This window comes from Polistes canadensis, unplaced genomic scaffold, assembly GCF_001313835.1.
Source record: "Polistes canadensis isolate GaletaPanama2010 unplaced genomic scaffold, ASM131383v1 scaffold_0, whole genome shotgun sequence".
Lineage (NCBI taxonomy): Eukaryota > Metazoa > Arthropoda > Insecta > Hymenoptera > Vespidae > Polistes > Polistes canadensis.
In genome coordinates, this window is record NW_014569547.1 from 3,138,924 (window position 1) to 3,155,135 (window position 16,212).

The 16,212-nt window shown below is 34.5% G+C and overlaps 1 protein-coding gene across 3 annotated transcripts in view; it reads left to right on the plus strand.

Moving 5' to 3' along the window:
- The window catches only part of LOC106789267 (gamma-aminobutyric acid type B receptor subunit 2), a 46,927-nt gene extending 30,924 nt beyond the window's left edge, over nt 1–16,003 (plus strand). The window contains exons 9-19 of one of the 3 annotated variants that reach the window (XM_014753383.1): nt 6,646–6,769; nt 7,713–7,829; nt 7,947–8,085; nt 8,186–8,302; nt 8,953–9,114; nt 9,287–9,390; nt 10,695–10,988; nt 11,560–11,804; nt 14,031–14,231; nt 14,499–14,726; nt 14,859–16,003. In XM_014753383.1, coding sequence (XP_014608869.1) covers nt 6,646–6,769; nt 7,713–7,829; nt 7,947–8,085; nt 8,186–8,302; nt 8,953–9,114; nt 9,287–9,390; nt 10,695–10,988; nt 11,560–11,804; nt 14,031–14,231; nt 14,499–14,726; nt 14,859–15,493 — 2,366 coding nt within the window. In that variant the 3' untranslated portion in view covers nt 15,494–16,003. The remainder of the gene's footprint in view (nt 1–6,645; nt 6,770–7,712; nt 7,830–7,946; nt 8,086–8,185; nt 8,303–8,952; nt 9,115–9,286; nt 9,391–10,694; nt 10,989–11,559; nt 11,805–14,030; nt 14,232–14,498; nt 14,727–14,858) is intronic. The other 2 variants (XM_014753468.1, XM_014753551.1) reach the window with 2 other exon arrangements.
- Nucleotides 16,004–16,212: the final 209 nt, after the last annotated feature.

Here is a 16,212-nt window from a genome sequence, read left to right on the forward strand (position 1 = left end):
AATAGGAGAAGCGAAGAAATCGCACGAAATAATTGAATCGACTAAAGCGAGCATGGGAATACAGGAAAATCCGATGATGAATATCCAATCAGTTAGTATAACGAAAAGGGAAATAACCACGAGAACAAATTCAACATCGTACTCTATTAATTTTTCCGATAGCAAGCCGATCAAGTTGCGCGTAATATTTATCGCCGCAGTTCAATTAATGACCGATCGAATTATTATTATCGCTGCTGTCTTTCATTTTCAAAGAAATTGCCGATAACGTGAAACGTTATACGCAATTAACTAATCTTTTTCTATATAAAATATGCATTACGATGTTTTAATATATGCTAAATGTTCATATTTCTCTATATTTTAAGCGTACAATAATAATGGCTTTTTGCGTTTACTGTTAATTCATTATTAATTGACATAAAAATGCGAAAAAATACAAAACATGTGCGTTAAACATTTTAACCCTTTATACGTCCGTTTAACTTTGAAATCACGTAACAATTAATTAATATCATCTTCCAATATATAATTTGTCTTCCCCCTACGTGGCGCATATATAATATTTCATAATGTTTATTTTGTAATCAAAAATATAAGATGATCCTTTATGTCGATATCAATTTTATCTTAAAATATGAAAATAAATCACGGAAAAAAATAATCGAATTATAAAGAAGTTAAAATCATTTGAACCATTTAAATAAAACCTAACTTACGATCTTAACTTAATGAATTAAACAATTACGTTTCAACGTCTAAATCTTTTAATAAAAAGTTAAAAAATATAATATTCTTTCTAAATAAGTATTATAAGAAAAAAGAAAAGAAAAATCTAACTTAACTTGTAATATTAATGAATTAAACGATGACGTTTAACGCCCAGAGCGTTGTAACTAAACTTATAACTAAAAGTTTTGAGAATCTTTCTCATGGGGTGGGAAAACAAAAAAAAAAAAAGAAATGCGAAGAAAGCGTGCACGGTTACGTGGTGATCTCTAGCGATTTCTACAAGTTGAAAAGTAAAAGCCGTAAGGCATTTCCGATATAAAGGAGATCGCGAACTATAAAACGTGAAAGGATCGTAGGATGGAAGGAAGGTTCGTGCGAACGGGGCCAAAGATACTTGGCATTCTAACTACTGGATATTGGCAAAGCGATGATGAATAATTAATCGGAAGAGAAGAACTTCCCTTGGGAAAACGATAGGGAAAGATAAAAGGTTAAGATAGAGAGATATCTCGTGTGATAGTTAAAAAGAGATGGTAGAAGATAGCACTGGTCAATATTACTGTTCTCTGTAAGAATTTCAAATGTTTGTGTTCGTGAAAGATTGAGAGTGAGAGAGAGAGAGAGAGAGAGAGAGAGAGAGAGAGAGAGAGAGAAATAAAGAATAAGAAAGAGAAGCGAGAAACGGATTGACGGCGAAACTAGTGTCAAATTTAGACGGCCACTTTCTGTCTCGAAATCGAATTAAACTCGACGCTGATAAATGCATCGTAGCGAATACGAGCACGTTGACTATCGGAAATGCATCGGGACGCGTATAACAAAATGAATTTCGGCGGACAATGGAAGAGGTACAAATAACATCGTATTTTCAAACCGATGAATGTTTAAAGAAAATACAATAACGAATAAAACAATAACGCGAGAAAAATATTATTATTCTTGCAAGAATGTGCTGCGCACAAAATCTGTGATGAAAATAAATAAATAAATAAATAAATAAAAAAAGAATGGAAAATAAAATAAACAATTCTTAGGCGCAGGTGTGTGCACGAGGTTTTTCTTTTCGATTCACGATCGTGCACAACAACCTAATACTATAGTTTATACGTTATCACACGAATATACATATATGAAATTTACGACAATGGTCGAAAGGTCAAAACGAGAGGTCTCCTTATTCGTAAGAAACAATCCCGATGCATAATTTGAACGAACCGACAGCATTGGAATGCTTATGGTAGTACGCCAAGTATTCATGGTGAAATAATAGCTCGAGGGGTGGGAAGGGGATGACTATATAAGTGCATTCTGTGCATGCAAAGACGTCTAGGAAAATGTATGATCATCGATAAAGAAACGTAACGTATGTCCTTTGGTATCTCCTATAATATCACGATAAATAATTTGAGACATATGAGAAAGAAGGCCCATTAATTCTACGAGATTTAATATAGAGTGTGTTGTTTCATAGTCTTGTTTACTGGTACAACCCGATCGATCACAAATGAAAAGAAGTGAGAGAAAGAAAAAGAGAGAGAGAGAGAGAGAGCAGTAGCAAACCGTGTCGAAAAAATCGAGGCCGCGATTCATTACTTTCTTTGTCTCGACTCAATTGTCTCTCGGTCGACGAAAAATCAGGCTGGACTGGAGAATCGTACAATCTCTTAAAAGCTTCGGCAAAAAATTCTAACGTGTACCTATACCTTTCTCTCTTTCTCTCTCTTTTTCTCTCTCTCTCTCACGCCACTCTTTCGAATCCTAGTCTTCCTATTTAAATCCTTATCCCAAGACTTTGATACGAATAGATAGATATTCAGATATACCGGAGAAGGAAATATCGACTCGATGATCAGCAAATCTTTCACGATTCCCTTAGGATAATATCCAAAGTTTGGAAAAAAAAAAAAAACAGAAAGAAAGAAATATAGATAGCAAGAGAGAGAGAGAGAGAGAGAAAAAATAGATATTTCCTGTGACATTACAACAGAATTCTTCTTCCCTGAGTAGTTCTCTTCATTCGTTTTCGACACACTCATGACGAAGTGGATGAACAGCCTTAACCTTTACGAGCTCTACAAATACTACTAACATTTTCCTCAAGTATCTATCTTTCCTTTCTTTTATCATTTCTAGGTTTTTACTTCTATTTATTTTATTTTATTTTATTTTATTTTATTGTATTTTATTTTATTTGATTTATTGGCCAACCATTTTTTTCAAGCATCGATTTTAAACAAAGTCAATGAACTGGCCGCGAATTTACTTTAGCCGAATGGGGTACCACGCTTAAAAAGAAAAACGTGTCATTTGTGTTTCGACAAATTGGATATATATATAATCGTTGCATATCTTTTTCTCTTATATTTTTGTTTTTCTCTTTTCTCTTTCTCTCTCTCTTTTTTCTTTTTTTTTTTTTTAATTATTCCACCTACACGAGCATCACGTTATCCGATCGAGGTGCTATGTACGCTCGTCGAATTGTATCGAACGATCCTACGGCTATAATCCATCAAATAGCATGTCGTAGGGTGGTATCATTGGACCTTTCCGATGATACGCTTCGAGAACGCAAGCCTCAAGGCGAATAAGAAGAAATAGGAAAAGAAGAAAAGCAACAAAGTTTGGTCTTTCTCTATTCTCAAAGTGCTGATAAATCGTATGACAGAAACCTGACATCATCTAACAACAATACTGATTTTTCGATCTAAAAGCGTATTACATAGGATACGAAAAATGATAAGAAAATTGTGAACTAGTTTTACTCCGTTCTTTATTAGGCATTAACGAACAAATTTTGTCTCGGTATGGCAACGTTTCATCATTCCAATCATTTTAACATTATCTTCTGACGCTTCTTTAATGAGAGAGAAATAGAGAGAGAGAGAGAGAGAGAGAGAGAGAAAGAAGAGAAAGGAAAAAGTTATAAAGAGAAAAAAACAAGACAAGACTTTGACGGCGAACCCTTTGTCGAGATATTTTTTTAGAAAGTCTATTTATCGCTGCGAGCGTGCAGCAACAACAATGACAAAAAAAAAATAAAAAAGAAAAAAAAAACAAAGCCGTATAACAGCAATAGACGACGGAAAAAAGGAAATATAAAAAAAAAAAAAAAAAAAATATGAAGCAAATGCGTACAATGTTAGATGTTACTTAGGGAAAAAAAAAAAAAACTTGTAAATTTATGAGAACAACAAAAAAAAATAGAAAAGAAAAGAAATAAACTTTTTGAAATAGAACCGAGAAGTTGTGAGAAAAAGAGAGTGAGAAAGAGAGAGAGAGAGAGAGAGATTCGTACTATTACATATCTGAATACGTCATATAAAGAAGTTCGCACGAGTTTTCCTGTCACACGTTTGTCAAGGGAAATTACCTGTCCCATGTACCGAGTCGAAAAATGTTACGAATAAAGGTTTCTAGGACGAGAAAGTAAAGTGTTGGATAAATAACTTTAACAACAACTATGATACCAAATGATTCACTTTTGATTATAACAAACTGAATCATTTTGTCAAGACAGAGAGTCGCTATTAATTATTTAATATTATTTACTTCTCCTGTGAAATAATTCATTTTTTGTGATGTTAAATTCGACAATATTTTCCATCAAATTTTTATCGTTCTCTTTGGGATTCTTTTTTTTGTTTTTTTTTTGTATAGAAATAAAAAGTTCGACAAATTATGGCAAGAAGAAGACGGGGGGGGAGGGGGGGGAAGAAAAAAGAAAGTACAGGGAAAAATAAAGTTTTGATAAAAGTTCAAGAAAAGAAACAGAGAGAGAGAGAGAGAGAGAGAGAGAGGAAAGAAGTAAAATTCTATGTTGAGAAAAAAGTTTCGCGCTCTTTGTATCGGGGCATGTTTAATGAAATCGAGTGTAGACAAAAGGATGATTAAAAATGAAAGTAAAAATCTTTCTTTCATGGTTTCGGGATAAAGTTCATGCTTCGTTTTTTCTTTTTTTTTTATTTTGTCTTTTTCTTTCTTTTTAACAAAAAGAAGAACAAAATTCGATAAAAATTCTTGAAACAATGATATGAACGATCTAACATTAAGATTTATTTATTATTCACAATTTCACACAGTTGATCAAAATTGTGCCTGGACCGATATAGAATTTTTTTTTTTTAAAGCGTCGTCGATGACAAATAAAACCCCAAAGTAATTTCGTTTAATGATCCCACAGTTCGCGAAGGACTCTTAAAATGGTCCATAAAGAACAGATAAGAAGAAGGAACGTTTATATACCAATGTGATGTTTTTTAGGATGCACAGTGAATCGTTTTAAGTGATCACAAGTCAGACATCAAATGTGTGGTCAGACATTTTTTTCAAAGATTTATCGTAAGATACGTCCTAGGGAAAGATACGGGAAAAGAATTTCATCGAAAAACGATCGTACGAGTTTTTCTCTTATTTTTTTTTTTCCTTTTTATTTTTATCGTTCGATTCTTGTCGCCTATCTCTTTTCTGTCCTTTCGTTAAAAAATGTACCAAACGAGTTTGCAGTAATTTCGTCAATTTGTCATACTATTCGAAAAAAAAAAAAGAAAAGAAAAAAAAAAGGGAGAACATTTTATCTTGTCGTTCCTATTTTTTTCTTTTCTTTAATATTTCTATAAAGATGATTTATATGAGTACATATATATATATATATATATATATATATATTTTAATACTTTTTTTTCTTCAATAATTCTATTCTTATAGAGAAGATTATTATATTTTTTATTATTAAATTTCGTCTTTCCTTTCCTTTTTCTTTCTCTCTCTATTTCTATTGTTTTACGATCTAACGATTGAGGAATCAAAGTCATCAAATGATCTGCAAATATAAAAGTACGAAAGATATCAATAATTTATTCGAATCTCATAATCCATTCGAGATCGTCTCGAAGAGAGTTTTACGACTAAGAGAAAGAGGAAAAGAGGAGGAATGGGGGGGGGGGATTCATCGACGTGGACATTGTCGAGCACTTTTACGACTTTAATTTTGTCATCTTTTCAACAGATACGTATATATCTCGAAAATCTATCGATTTTGACCGATAAGTCGGCATAGATAGATAAGTACTGACATAGGTATGAGGATTAAGAAATATAAAAAGAAAATAAAAAGGGAATGTGAAAAATAATCGAACGAGAAAAGGGTATTAAAGTCTCGAAAATCCTGTTCGAGTTAGTTAGCCTTTTTGACGTCTCTAAAGCTCTTTGCACGAAACGAAACCAATTATCCTCAATTCGTGCTCGGCCAGCACAAGATCCGATCGCAACGATGAAACGTGAATCCCTCTAAAATGATTGCACCAACTCATTCGTTCGTACGTTCGTTCGTACGTAAAGGATACGAAATCCAATTCGTCACAAAGAAACGAAATAACGATTATTGTAATATTAGAAAAACTGTGATCTTTTTCTCAAATAAAAAAGAAATAACCAAAAAGTGTAGATACGATATTTTGTTGCGTTCAATCACCGAAAGTGAACAATAATAAAACTTTTCAATTGATATCATCCCGTGACATTCTTTTTTTTTTTTTGTTTTATTCTTTCTCTCATTTCCTTCTTTCCGAGAACAAATTGTATAGCAAGCTAGCTAAAACACGTAACGATGGCCGATTATAGTTGGCTTTCAGTCGCTATAAAGCAAAGGCACAATTGCCGCAATAATGCTCCGAACGATGGAACACCGGGCAATAACGAATTTATGATTAGTTACTGGCGTTATTGCCCTGATTTATATATATGCGATCTCGTATACGTATCTAGATAGGTATGGTTACATATAGATACACCACCTATATGCAAGTACTTACCTATATGTTTCCATATAGTTATATTTTAGTGATTAGAATAAAAAATAATATGAATTTGATATGATGAATATATATCAATCAAATAAAAGTTTTCTTGTTATAGGTCATCGTATTAGAAAGATAGCTATCTTCACTCCGGAGGATGGGAAACTAATAATGAACTGTCCAGAATGCGTTGCTACAAGATGGCCCGGAGGACATCCGCCTGCAGCTCGTAGGGTCTACCGGTAGTATCACTTTTGATTTAATCTAACGATCTTTGATTAAGTTCACGCGAGATACATCATTCGAGTTCTATGACTATGATGTTACGTCTATATTTAAGATAAATTAAACTATTATGATTTTTCTTTCCATTAAAAACGATTAAATCGATTCATAATTAATGTCATTATAGAAAATTATTATTGGATTAAATTAAACTAATACCTACAGTGAAACTTTCAGTATCTGTCAATCTACAATGATATTCGAACGTTCTACTATTCGCGTGTTCTCTATAATCGTAAAATATTTTATATTTTTCTTATTTATTTGTATTATTACTTATAAGAAAAATCTTTCATCCGAACAATTACATTCCCACAATTAATTTGAATATTATTAGATTTTACTGTATAATGAAAACAATCGTTGCAATCAATACAACCTAATAACTTGAAACAAAATAAGAAACATGTAAAAATCGTATATTATAAGATTTGTTAAAGTGATATTATTTCTTGAAAGGAAAGGAAAGATAATCTCTGAATAATCATACGAGATCGGATGAAAAGTTTTCTTACAAGTATAATGAGTCAATTTCGATGCTACTACCATTTAAACTTCGGATATCTCTCTTTCTCTAAAAGAGAGAAAGCAAAGAGGTCATAGCAAGTAGAGCGAGGAATTTCAGGAGATTATCCTCCTACTCACTTCGTGGTCGCGTAAAATGTCAACCAAAACGTTTACATATATATATGTATCTACTACTACTACTACTACTTATCGTTGATGTATATACATAAATCATGATTAAAGTTGACTTTCGTTGGTGTCTCAACTATAATTTATAATATGTGTTATAGATCGACGTAATCATGAAATAGTCAAAACCCTAACGACCCGACCCAGTACGACATTTTTATATGAAATTTTAACACAACTTTACGATAGTCATTTTTTATGCAGGTTAAGAGTGGTTACAGTAGCACCTGCAGCTTTTCTCGCGGTCACCTGTTTGGCAAGCATCGGGGTTGCCCTGGCAGTCGCATTTCTCGCATTCAATCTTCATTTTCGAAAACACAAGTAAGCTCTAAGATCTATAATGCTTCGTAGAAAGAAAGAAAGAAAGAAAGAATAAGAGTTGGAAGAAAACAAAGTAATGGAATTATAACTAAACATTTATTTAAATCATGCTCGCAGAAGTATTAAACTATCGAGTCCCAGACTAAACAATATGGCTGCAGTTGGTTGCTGTCTCGTTTATGGTGCGGTTATACTACTTGGACTTGATAATGCAACACTTCCCAAGAGCCATGATTATTTTCCATCCGTGTGCACCGTGAGCATCACTTTTCTACAAAGATCTAATTTCATTGACAAATTTAATCTATTTGTGAAATCAATTCATTGTTATATTTTCTTCTTTTTTTTTTTTTTAGGCAAGAGTTCTTCTATTATCAGCTGGATTTTCTTTGGCTTTCGGTTCCATGTTCACGAAAACCTATCGGGTTCATAGGATCTTTACAAGAAGCAGAAGTGGAGTCGTCAAAAATAAGGTTTGAGTCAATTCCTAATTTATTTTAATATAATTCATTTGATTTCGCGCGCGAAAATTGAAATGCGTAATAAAATGGTCTTGTTTCTTTTCTTTTTTCTTTTGGTTCAAGTAAGTAAACATCGTGTTCATTTAATTAATTACGTTAAAGCAAAAAAATGATGAAAAAACAGATATCCTTTTCACCCTTCTTCTTTCATCGTTTTAAAGCGTCTGGTGCGTTCAGACGCGATTAATTCGATTAAATCCCATGTATAGAATACACCACACACTGTAAGAGAAGAAAATTGATACAATTAACGTTTATCTTTTCAATTAACAAAAGTCGCTTCTTCTCTCATTCTCCCTCGGCAAATAAAATCACTGTTAGTGTCTTTTGATTCTATAACTTCGGCAATCATTATACATATGCAACAAGAACGAAATCCATATGCAAAAGTTGAAGAGAAACTAGAACCAAATAATATGCAGAAGATATTCTAATATTGTACTTTTATCCGAACGAATTTCCACGTATATGTTCAATGAAATTACTAACGAGACACAATTACAATATATAATTAAATGAACTAAATAAAAATGATCGATTTTGATCGTACAAGAAATATCATCTCCTATGATTCATGGACGATGCAAATTTATCATTTCTAGCTGCTACAGGATACTCAACTGATAAGCCTAATCTGCATACTGCTCGTGATCGACGGCCTGGTGGTGACACTTTGGGTAACCTTGGATCCAATGCAACGTCACCTGCGTAACTTAACCATGGAAATGAATTTGCAAGATCGTGGCATCATCTATCAACCACAGGTAAAGACAAAATCTGAAAACTACGTAAACGAGCTAAATCCTTTAAATGATTTTCCTACGAACAAGATGCAAGTTCCAGTGGTGTCCCAAAAGTAGCCGCAATAACGCTATTCGTAATTACCTTTAACGATCCGTAACCAATTAACTCCTTGCCTTTGCTCCTTCCACGTAGGTGGAGGTGTGTCGTTCACAGCACACTAATGGCTGGCTGGGTGCACTTTACGTTTATAAAGGCTTGTTACTCGTAGTCGGTGTCTACATGGCCTGGGAAACAAGGTAAGCTTTCAGTACAGAGATCGTCCGGATGGTTAATCCATATTTTCCGATTCATTGAACTTTTACTCCCTCTCGTTGATTTAATACTTTCAAATTATTTTTATATAGAATACATATTTAATTATTGAAATAATTTCAATTTATATATATATATATAAAAGATAACTTGTTTGTTTTTTTTGTTTTGGAAAAATTCTTATTCATTCGATTAAAGAGGATCCTGAAAATGTTACATATTTTATGTATGAATGCATTGATTTAGAAAACACTTAGGGTGAATCGAAGTATTAAACGGATGCAATAATTGTCGCTATTTAGAGCGGAGATTTAATCGTAGAGAATGACGAGCGTACTATGGGGAAATAATCCGTAGCAATTTAGTTAATTAATTACATTGTTCAACGATGGTATCAACTTGAAATGGGATAGAATTCTACGAAATGTGTGCCACTATAGATAAAGATAAAAACAATGGGATATTATTCAGCCTCTTTAAGGTAAATTCGCATTTTCTCGTTGAAAACTGCTATTAACGTTTTGTGAAAGCATCCGAGAAAATGAAAAATTTACTTTAATTTAACAATCCTGGCTTATCCGTTAATTAAACAATTAAACGATTAAAATTCTAACTGTAATCTATACACACAGACCAACACGTTTTGTACACGCAATTTTTTTTCACGAGTCAAAAGATAAACAGAAGAATAAAGCAACTTTTCAATTGAAAATCAAATCAAATAGTATAAATATCACCGATGTATCAATCAAATCGATTATGCTAGTTTTCAAATTTAATAGCCAACAAAAATTTCAAATAATAATATGAAATAAAATTAGAAAATATGTACACAAACTTAATCGAAAAAATAAAGCCGGCGAAGTTGAAAAACTTCGTTTATTTTTTTGTCGTAAAACAAATATTTGAACGAATGGTACGTGGAAAAACGCGTGTCTTGTGATAGATTTACGAAAATCTAATAGACGAAAGGAAATAGAGGAAAGAAATTCGATCGTAAGGTAGAAGGTGTGTATCGGAAATGCAGAAGACGAATACGAAGTTTCCTTGAACGATTCGGATGACAAAGAAAATCGGTCCTAGTACGATTCGAGTCAAACGAGATTATAAAGGATTCTCTCTCGGAATTCATACTTTTAGAGAATTTTATCCGAGGCTTAGAGAAAGACAAGAAATTTCACGTAACCGAATCGAATCGAATCGAATCGAGAAATATCTGAAATATAAAGTCGAAGAAAAAAGAAAGAAAAAGAGAGAGGAGAGAAAAATAAGAGAAAATTCTTTTCAGACACGTGAAGATACCAGCTTTGAACGATTCGCAGTATATTGGCATGAGCGTTTATTCGGTAGTGATAACGTCTGGTATCGTGGTCGTGTTAGCAAATTTGATGTCCGACCGAGCAACCTTGGCCTTTGTCACGATCACTGCCCTGATCCTGGCCTCGACAACGGGGACTTTAGCCTTGCTCTTTCTACCTCAATTGGCGAACATTCTAGCAGGAGAGAGAGCTGATCCTGTTGTACAGAGTCTCGGCTTGAAGATCGAATGCAACACAAGGAGATTTGTCACGGACGATAGAAGGTAAGAGGGCTTGCTTTTCTCGATCGAATTGAAAGAAGAGGGTGAAAGGTGGAAAAAGCCTTTAGATAGGAGGAAACGGGTAGCGAAGACGACGATAAGAAATAAATTCTAACGTTGGCCAAATACAGAATTGGTCTTCGAGACAATAAACGTTATCGCATTCGGTTTCCCGATCGAGTTCGTACTTTTCAAAGTGGTTATATACGAAAGAGAAAATAACCTATCGGGTTTGCCAAATGAACACAAAAAGAAATCTAACTTTGTGCTCTCCCAATTTTTTTTTTTCTTTCTTTTTCTATTCTTTTTATCCAATTGTTGTCTATTTTTATTTTCTTTTCTGCTTTTTTTTATTTTTATTTTTTTCCTTTTTCCTTGTTTTTTCTTTCTTTTTTTTTTTTTTTGGTCTTTATTTGAAGCCTCGAGAACGTCGATCAATTCGTCTATTAGTTTTCGTTCGTTGCTTGATCAAAGAAAACGATGCCCTTTCTTCGAAACGTGTCCCTTTCCATGCAAATCAACGGAATACCAAATAACAGTGTCCTCGTTTGATGCAATTAACGTGATTCCGCAGAGAGCTACAGTATCGAGTAGAGGTGCAGAATCGAGTTTACCGTCGCGAGATGGCTCAGTTGGAGCTCGAGTTGGCCAGATTGGAAAAGCAGTTGGCCCAAGAACCGGTCGAACCATCTCACGCTTCTTCGAGTACTTCGATTCCACAACGAAATCCGAGTATCGGGGGTGGCTTACCCTTATTGTTGCTCAGCGTTCTCCCATCGGTTATTCCGAGGGCCAGTTGGCCGTCCGCCGATCCTTCCGGTAAGAACGATACTATCAAATTTATGTTTCACGGGACTTAGTCGTGCAAAAAAGTAATCGATCGATTTTTACCGATTTTGATCAACACACACAAAATATAAATAAAAGAAGAAAAGAAAAAATTTAACAGAAGAATGAACGATCGAAAGTATTATATATATATTGAAATTTAAAAAGAAAAAGAAAATAAAAAACATATTTTGCACGATGAGTCTGACTCGTTTCGAGCAGAGAAGGAAGGAATCAACGTTTATATTAATGCTTTCTCGCTTCGTTCGTTCCTCCGCCATTCAGGTGTCAGAGAAAGGTGATGGAATTTCGTTTATTGCACGTAAATGCTTTTATAACGAAAGCCTATGTTCACTTGCTTGACGTTACGACACATAAGAAGAGATGTCCATGATACGGGACGTCGTCGTAACGTTTGAATTTTTAGAGTAGAAACAATGACGATCCTTTTTCATGCTCGTGGACGTCCGAGTATGCATGGAAACGTTGAATTTTTTTATTGATTTCTTTTCTGATATTTTTTTATGTTCCTTCTTTGTTTCTTTCTTTCTTTTTTGTTCTATCTCTCTCTCTTTCCCTCTTAATGATAAATCGAAGAGGGATCGTGTTTTTGGCAGCTCCACTTTCAATCATTCGTACTCGTTACATTAACGACAGATTGCACATTATCCAAATAGGGAAATTACAAATTCTCGGCGTATTAGAATAAATCCTCGAAACAAGTATGCAGCTGTATTACGTACGTCTATTTTATTCTAATAATACGAATAACCCGTTCGTACTTGTCAAAATATAAGTGTTGTGAAAAATCGTTCGAAAAGGAAGAAGAAAAAAGAAAAAAAAGAAGCTTGAGAGAATAAACGAAAGACCGGCTAAGTTATTTCCTTAATATATCATCTTGGATATCGCTCGTTAATATTTCAAAAAACGTCTACATCTAAGAAATTTCGTCGTACGTTTTTACCTCAAGGGATCGTTCTTCTATGAGTACAAACATCCAAGTTGTAGCAAGGAGAAAATTGTGCAGTATTATTTGCATGTCAGATGCTCTTACATGTCGGACGCATTCGTCATGCATGACAAAACTTTCTCATCCCTCTGATACCTCTCTCGCTCTCTCTCTCTCTCTCTCTTCTTATCACTTGCCCTTTCTTTCTTCAAACTTCTCCTCCTCTTCTCGCTACAGTTGGATGATAAGAAAATTGTAATTATTTCGTACAAATATGAAACACTTTCTAAATTAATTTGATCATTATACAGCATGAAATTACAACATTTTCCTTATCTCTTTCTTTCTGTCTCTCTTTCTCTCTCTCTCTCTCTCTCTCTCTCTCTTTCTCTCTCTCTCTTTTACACTATTTACGCTTCTTGTGCAAACCTACAAATTGGTTTATCAGCATCCCTTATACGTTATCGTAAAAAACAACATTTAAGTTTCGACGAGATATCGATTGACATCTGGGTCGACAAACAACAATTTTCCGAAGTAATAGCAAAACGTATCCGTGAAAAGGAATCGTATCTGTTACGCGTCGGTTGCACGTTTCGCTTCTGATATTTTCAAATGCATCGACGAAAAATCTTATATCTAGAAATAAAGGGACAAATAGGTAGGTTGGTTTTCTTTCAAGCGTCGTTAATGGATAAATTAATTTTTCGAACTTTGGGATTTTTTTCGACAAAGCTAACGTAATCTTCAAATATGATATTAAACACACATTAGAAATTTGCATCGTGCAAACATATAAACGAAATTAAACGTAATGAACGAAAAAAAAAAAAAAAAGCAAAAAAGCAAAAAAAAGTAAGCTTCGTAAAAGAAAATACATGCAACTTTTCTTCTCCTTCCTCTTCTACTATTTAACTTAGTTTGCTTTTCGCTTTTGCGATGCGCTTTAACCCTTCTTTTTTATTGCCATAAATACACAACAGTTGTTGATTATGTAACGGAACGACGTTTAGTTCAGTTTAGCCTGACTAGAGGAAAAGTTGACGAAAGTTAATCTCTAAGCATCATTCCGTTGCGTTATAATTCAAACCGCTATTTATACTAAAAATAACGAAAGATATATACCCAACTGGAAGAAAAAAAAATAATAAGAAAAACAGAAAAGAAAAGAAAAAAGAAAAAAAAAAAGAAAAAAGCACTGAAAGCATCGCGATCTCGCTCGATACGGGTTATTCGAGGAGTTCCTGTTGACCCCTTGTTGAAATTAGGCATGCGCCGCGGTACCGTAGCGTTTAGCAGTCAACCGGATCTGGAACCGGATGGTCCCAGAAGGAGCCTAGCCGACATTTACAAACTTCACCGTCGCAGAGAGACCGAGGGACCAAATCGTCTGGGCGTTTTCCAACGGCTCTTCAGCCTTTTTGGCAGCCGTCCGACCAGTAGAAAAACATCCACGGCATCGTTCACAGGTAAGTCATGATAATTATTTTTATTTTACACGGCCGATAATACCTTTAAGAGGTATTATTACTACGAGATGATCGTTGTTTAAATAAACACCGAATTATTATCTCCAATAAACCGTAGCGAATTGAATTTTCGTATGCACTGACGTAGTAGCGGTATTGCTGGCAAGATTGATTATAGTCTTCGTGAGGTCAATCGATATCTACCGAAAATGATTCATTATCATTTTCATCGTATATGTCATTATTATCAAGAGTAACCGTATTTAGGTGTAGCGTCTGCGCTGAGAGTCCACATGGGTTATATAGCTGGTCTAGTACCAGGTGCTAAAGCCGCATCAACCTGCCAAATGGATGCACAAGGCTCAAGGCAGTCTCATCCTCGATGTGGTTCTGGCCCGATAATTAGTATCACTAGTGAGGAAGACCGCAGATTAAGCTTTGGCTTACGCCGTAAGGAAAGCAGCGAGCCGAGAGTGAATTTTACTTTACCGCCACGTAAGTTAATCTCATTTAATATATATATATATATATGTATATATATCTATATATATATACATTAATAATTAAATAAAATATGATTAAATCTCTGAAGTCAGTTAATTATTTCATAATTAATCGAATTTACAGAAGTTAACAGTAATCAAGGTTCGTCGCGAGAAAAGATCCGTGGTTCGCCTAGATTTCCTCATCGAATAGTCCCAGCAAATAGTCTAAGTACCATAGCACCTGGACTATCAGCGACCAGACCTCATCGTTGGCACTCGATGGAAGATGCGAGAAGACCTAAAACAACCTCGACGCCTCGTGGTTCCTCCTGCAGTCCTCTCTGCGATGTTTGGGCAACTCACGAAGTTGGCATACCTCTCAGCGAATTGGGTAAAAGTGTGAGGGGTAGAAAACCACCGGAAAGTTTGACCTTAACAATAAAGGCCGACTCGAATATCAGTCCCGACGATGCCAAATTGGGAAACGATTTGAAGAGACTATTTCGAGAAAGTGACGTTTCGAGTGATGTCAGTCCAATCGAAACTGAACTGTCCTCAACACCGACGAACTTCAAACTCTCTAATACGATAAACGACGTAGTCCTCAAAAATGGGTCTCGTTCTGGTTCCACGACGTTAACCGTTGTCCTTAAGGACACTCTTCAACAAGAACAAGAATATTCTCAACCCACGAGCCCTAAAATTCTCATTGCTAAACTTGACAAGGACGTTCTTCGAGATCCTTCGTCCAACGATCAAGGATCTACCACCGTCTAATCCTCATCGTTCGTGTTCCTTAGTCATCGTGCCAAAGGAAAATAAACGGGACCGGTAAGAGTACGCGACACGTGTTTGATTTTTGTGTGTATCGCGGAGGGACCAAGCTTCCTTCATTTTTTTTCATTTTTCATTCTAACTTCCCTCTCCTATTCTTCTCTGGATTGTAAAAAAAAAAATAAAACAGACGTTGGGCGAAAATTTCGAACAATATCTTCAAATTCTCGGCAACGTTTCGAATTATATTCTTACCGAATGTGTGTCGATTATAATAAAAAAAAAAATACAAATAATAATAATAATAATAATAATAATAAAAAGGGAAAGATATCTTCTTGGTACATATTTTTTATACGTCCAACGAGATCGGGAAAAACAATAAAAAAATTTTTCACGTACTTGGATATTCGTAAAATCTGCCAAAAATAATGGATCCCCGTTGAAAATGATTTCTCGCAAACGTCTAAATGTTAATTGAAATGACATACCTACTCTTCTCACCCCCTCCCCCGTACCCACCTTCCACAATTATTAATTACTGTTTAGAATAAAAAAGGGTGTGACGTAAAATAAAAACCACTGCTGTGTTAATAAATGTATTATTAAATATCGAATGTAGTAAATACTCGTATATCATTTAGGATCAAAGATCGTTGAGCTCTGAACTATTGTTCTGGGAAAAAAAAAAAACGATATGTCATTCAATTAAATTTATTATT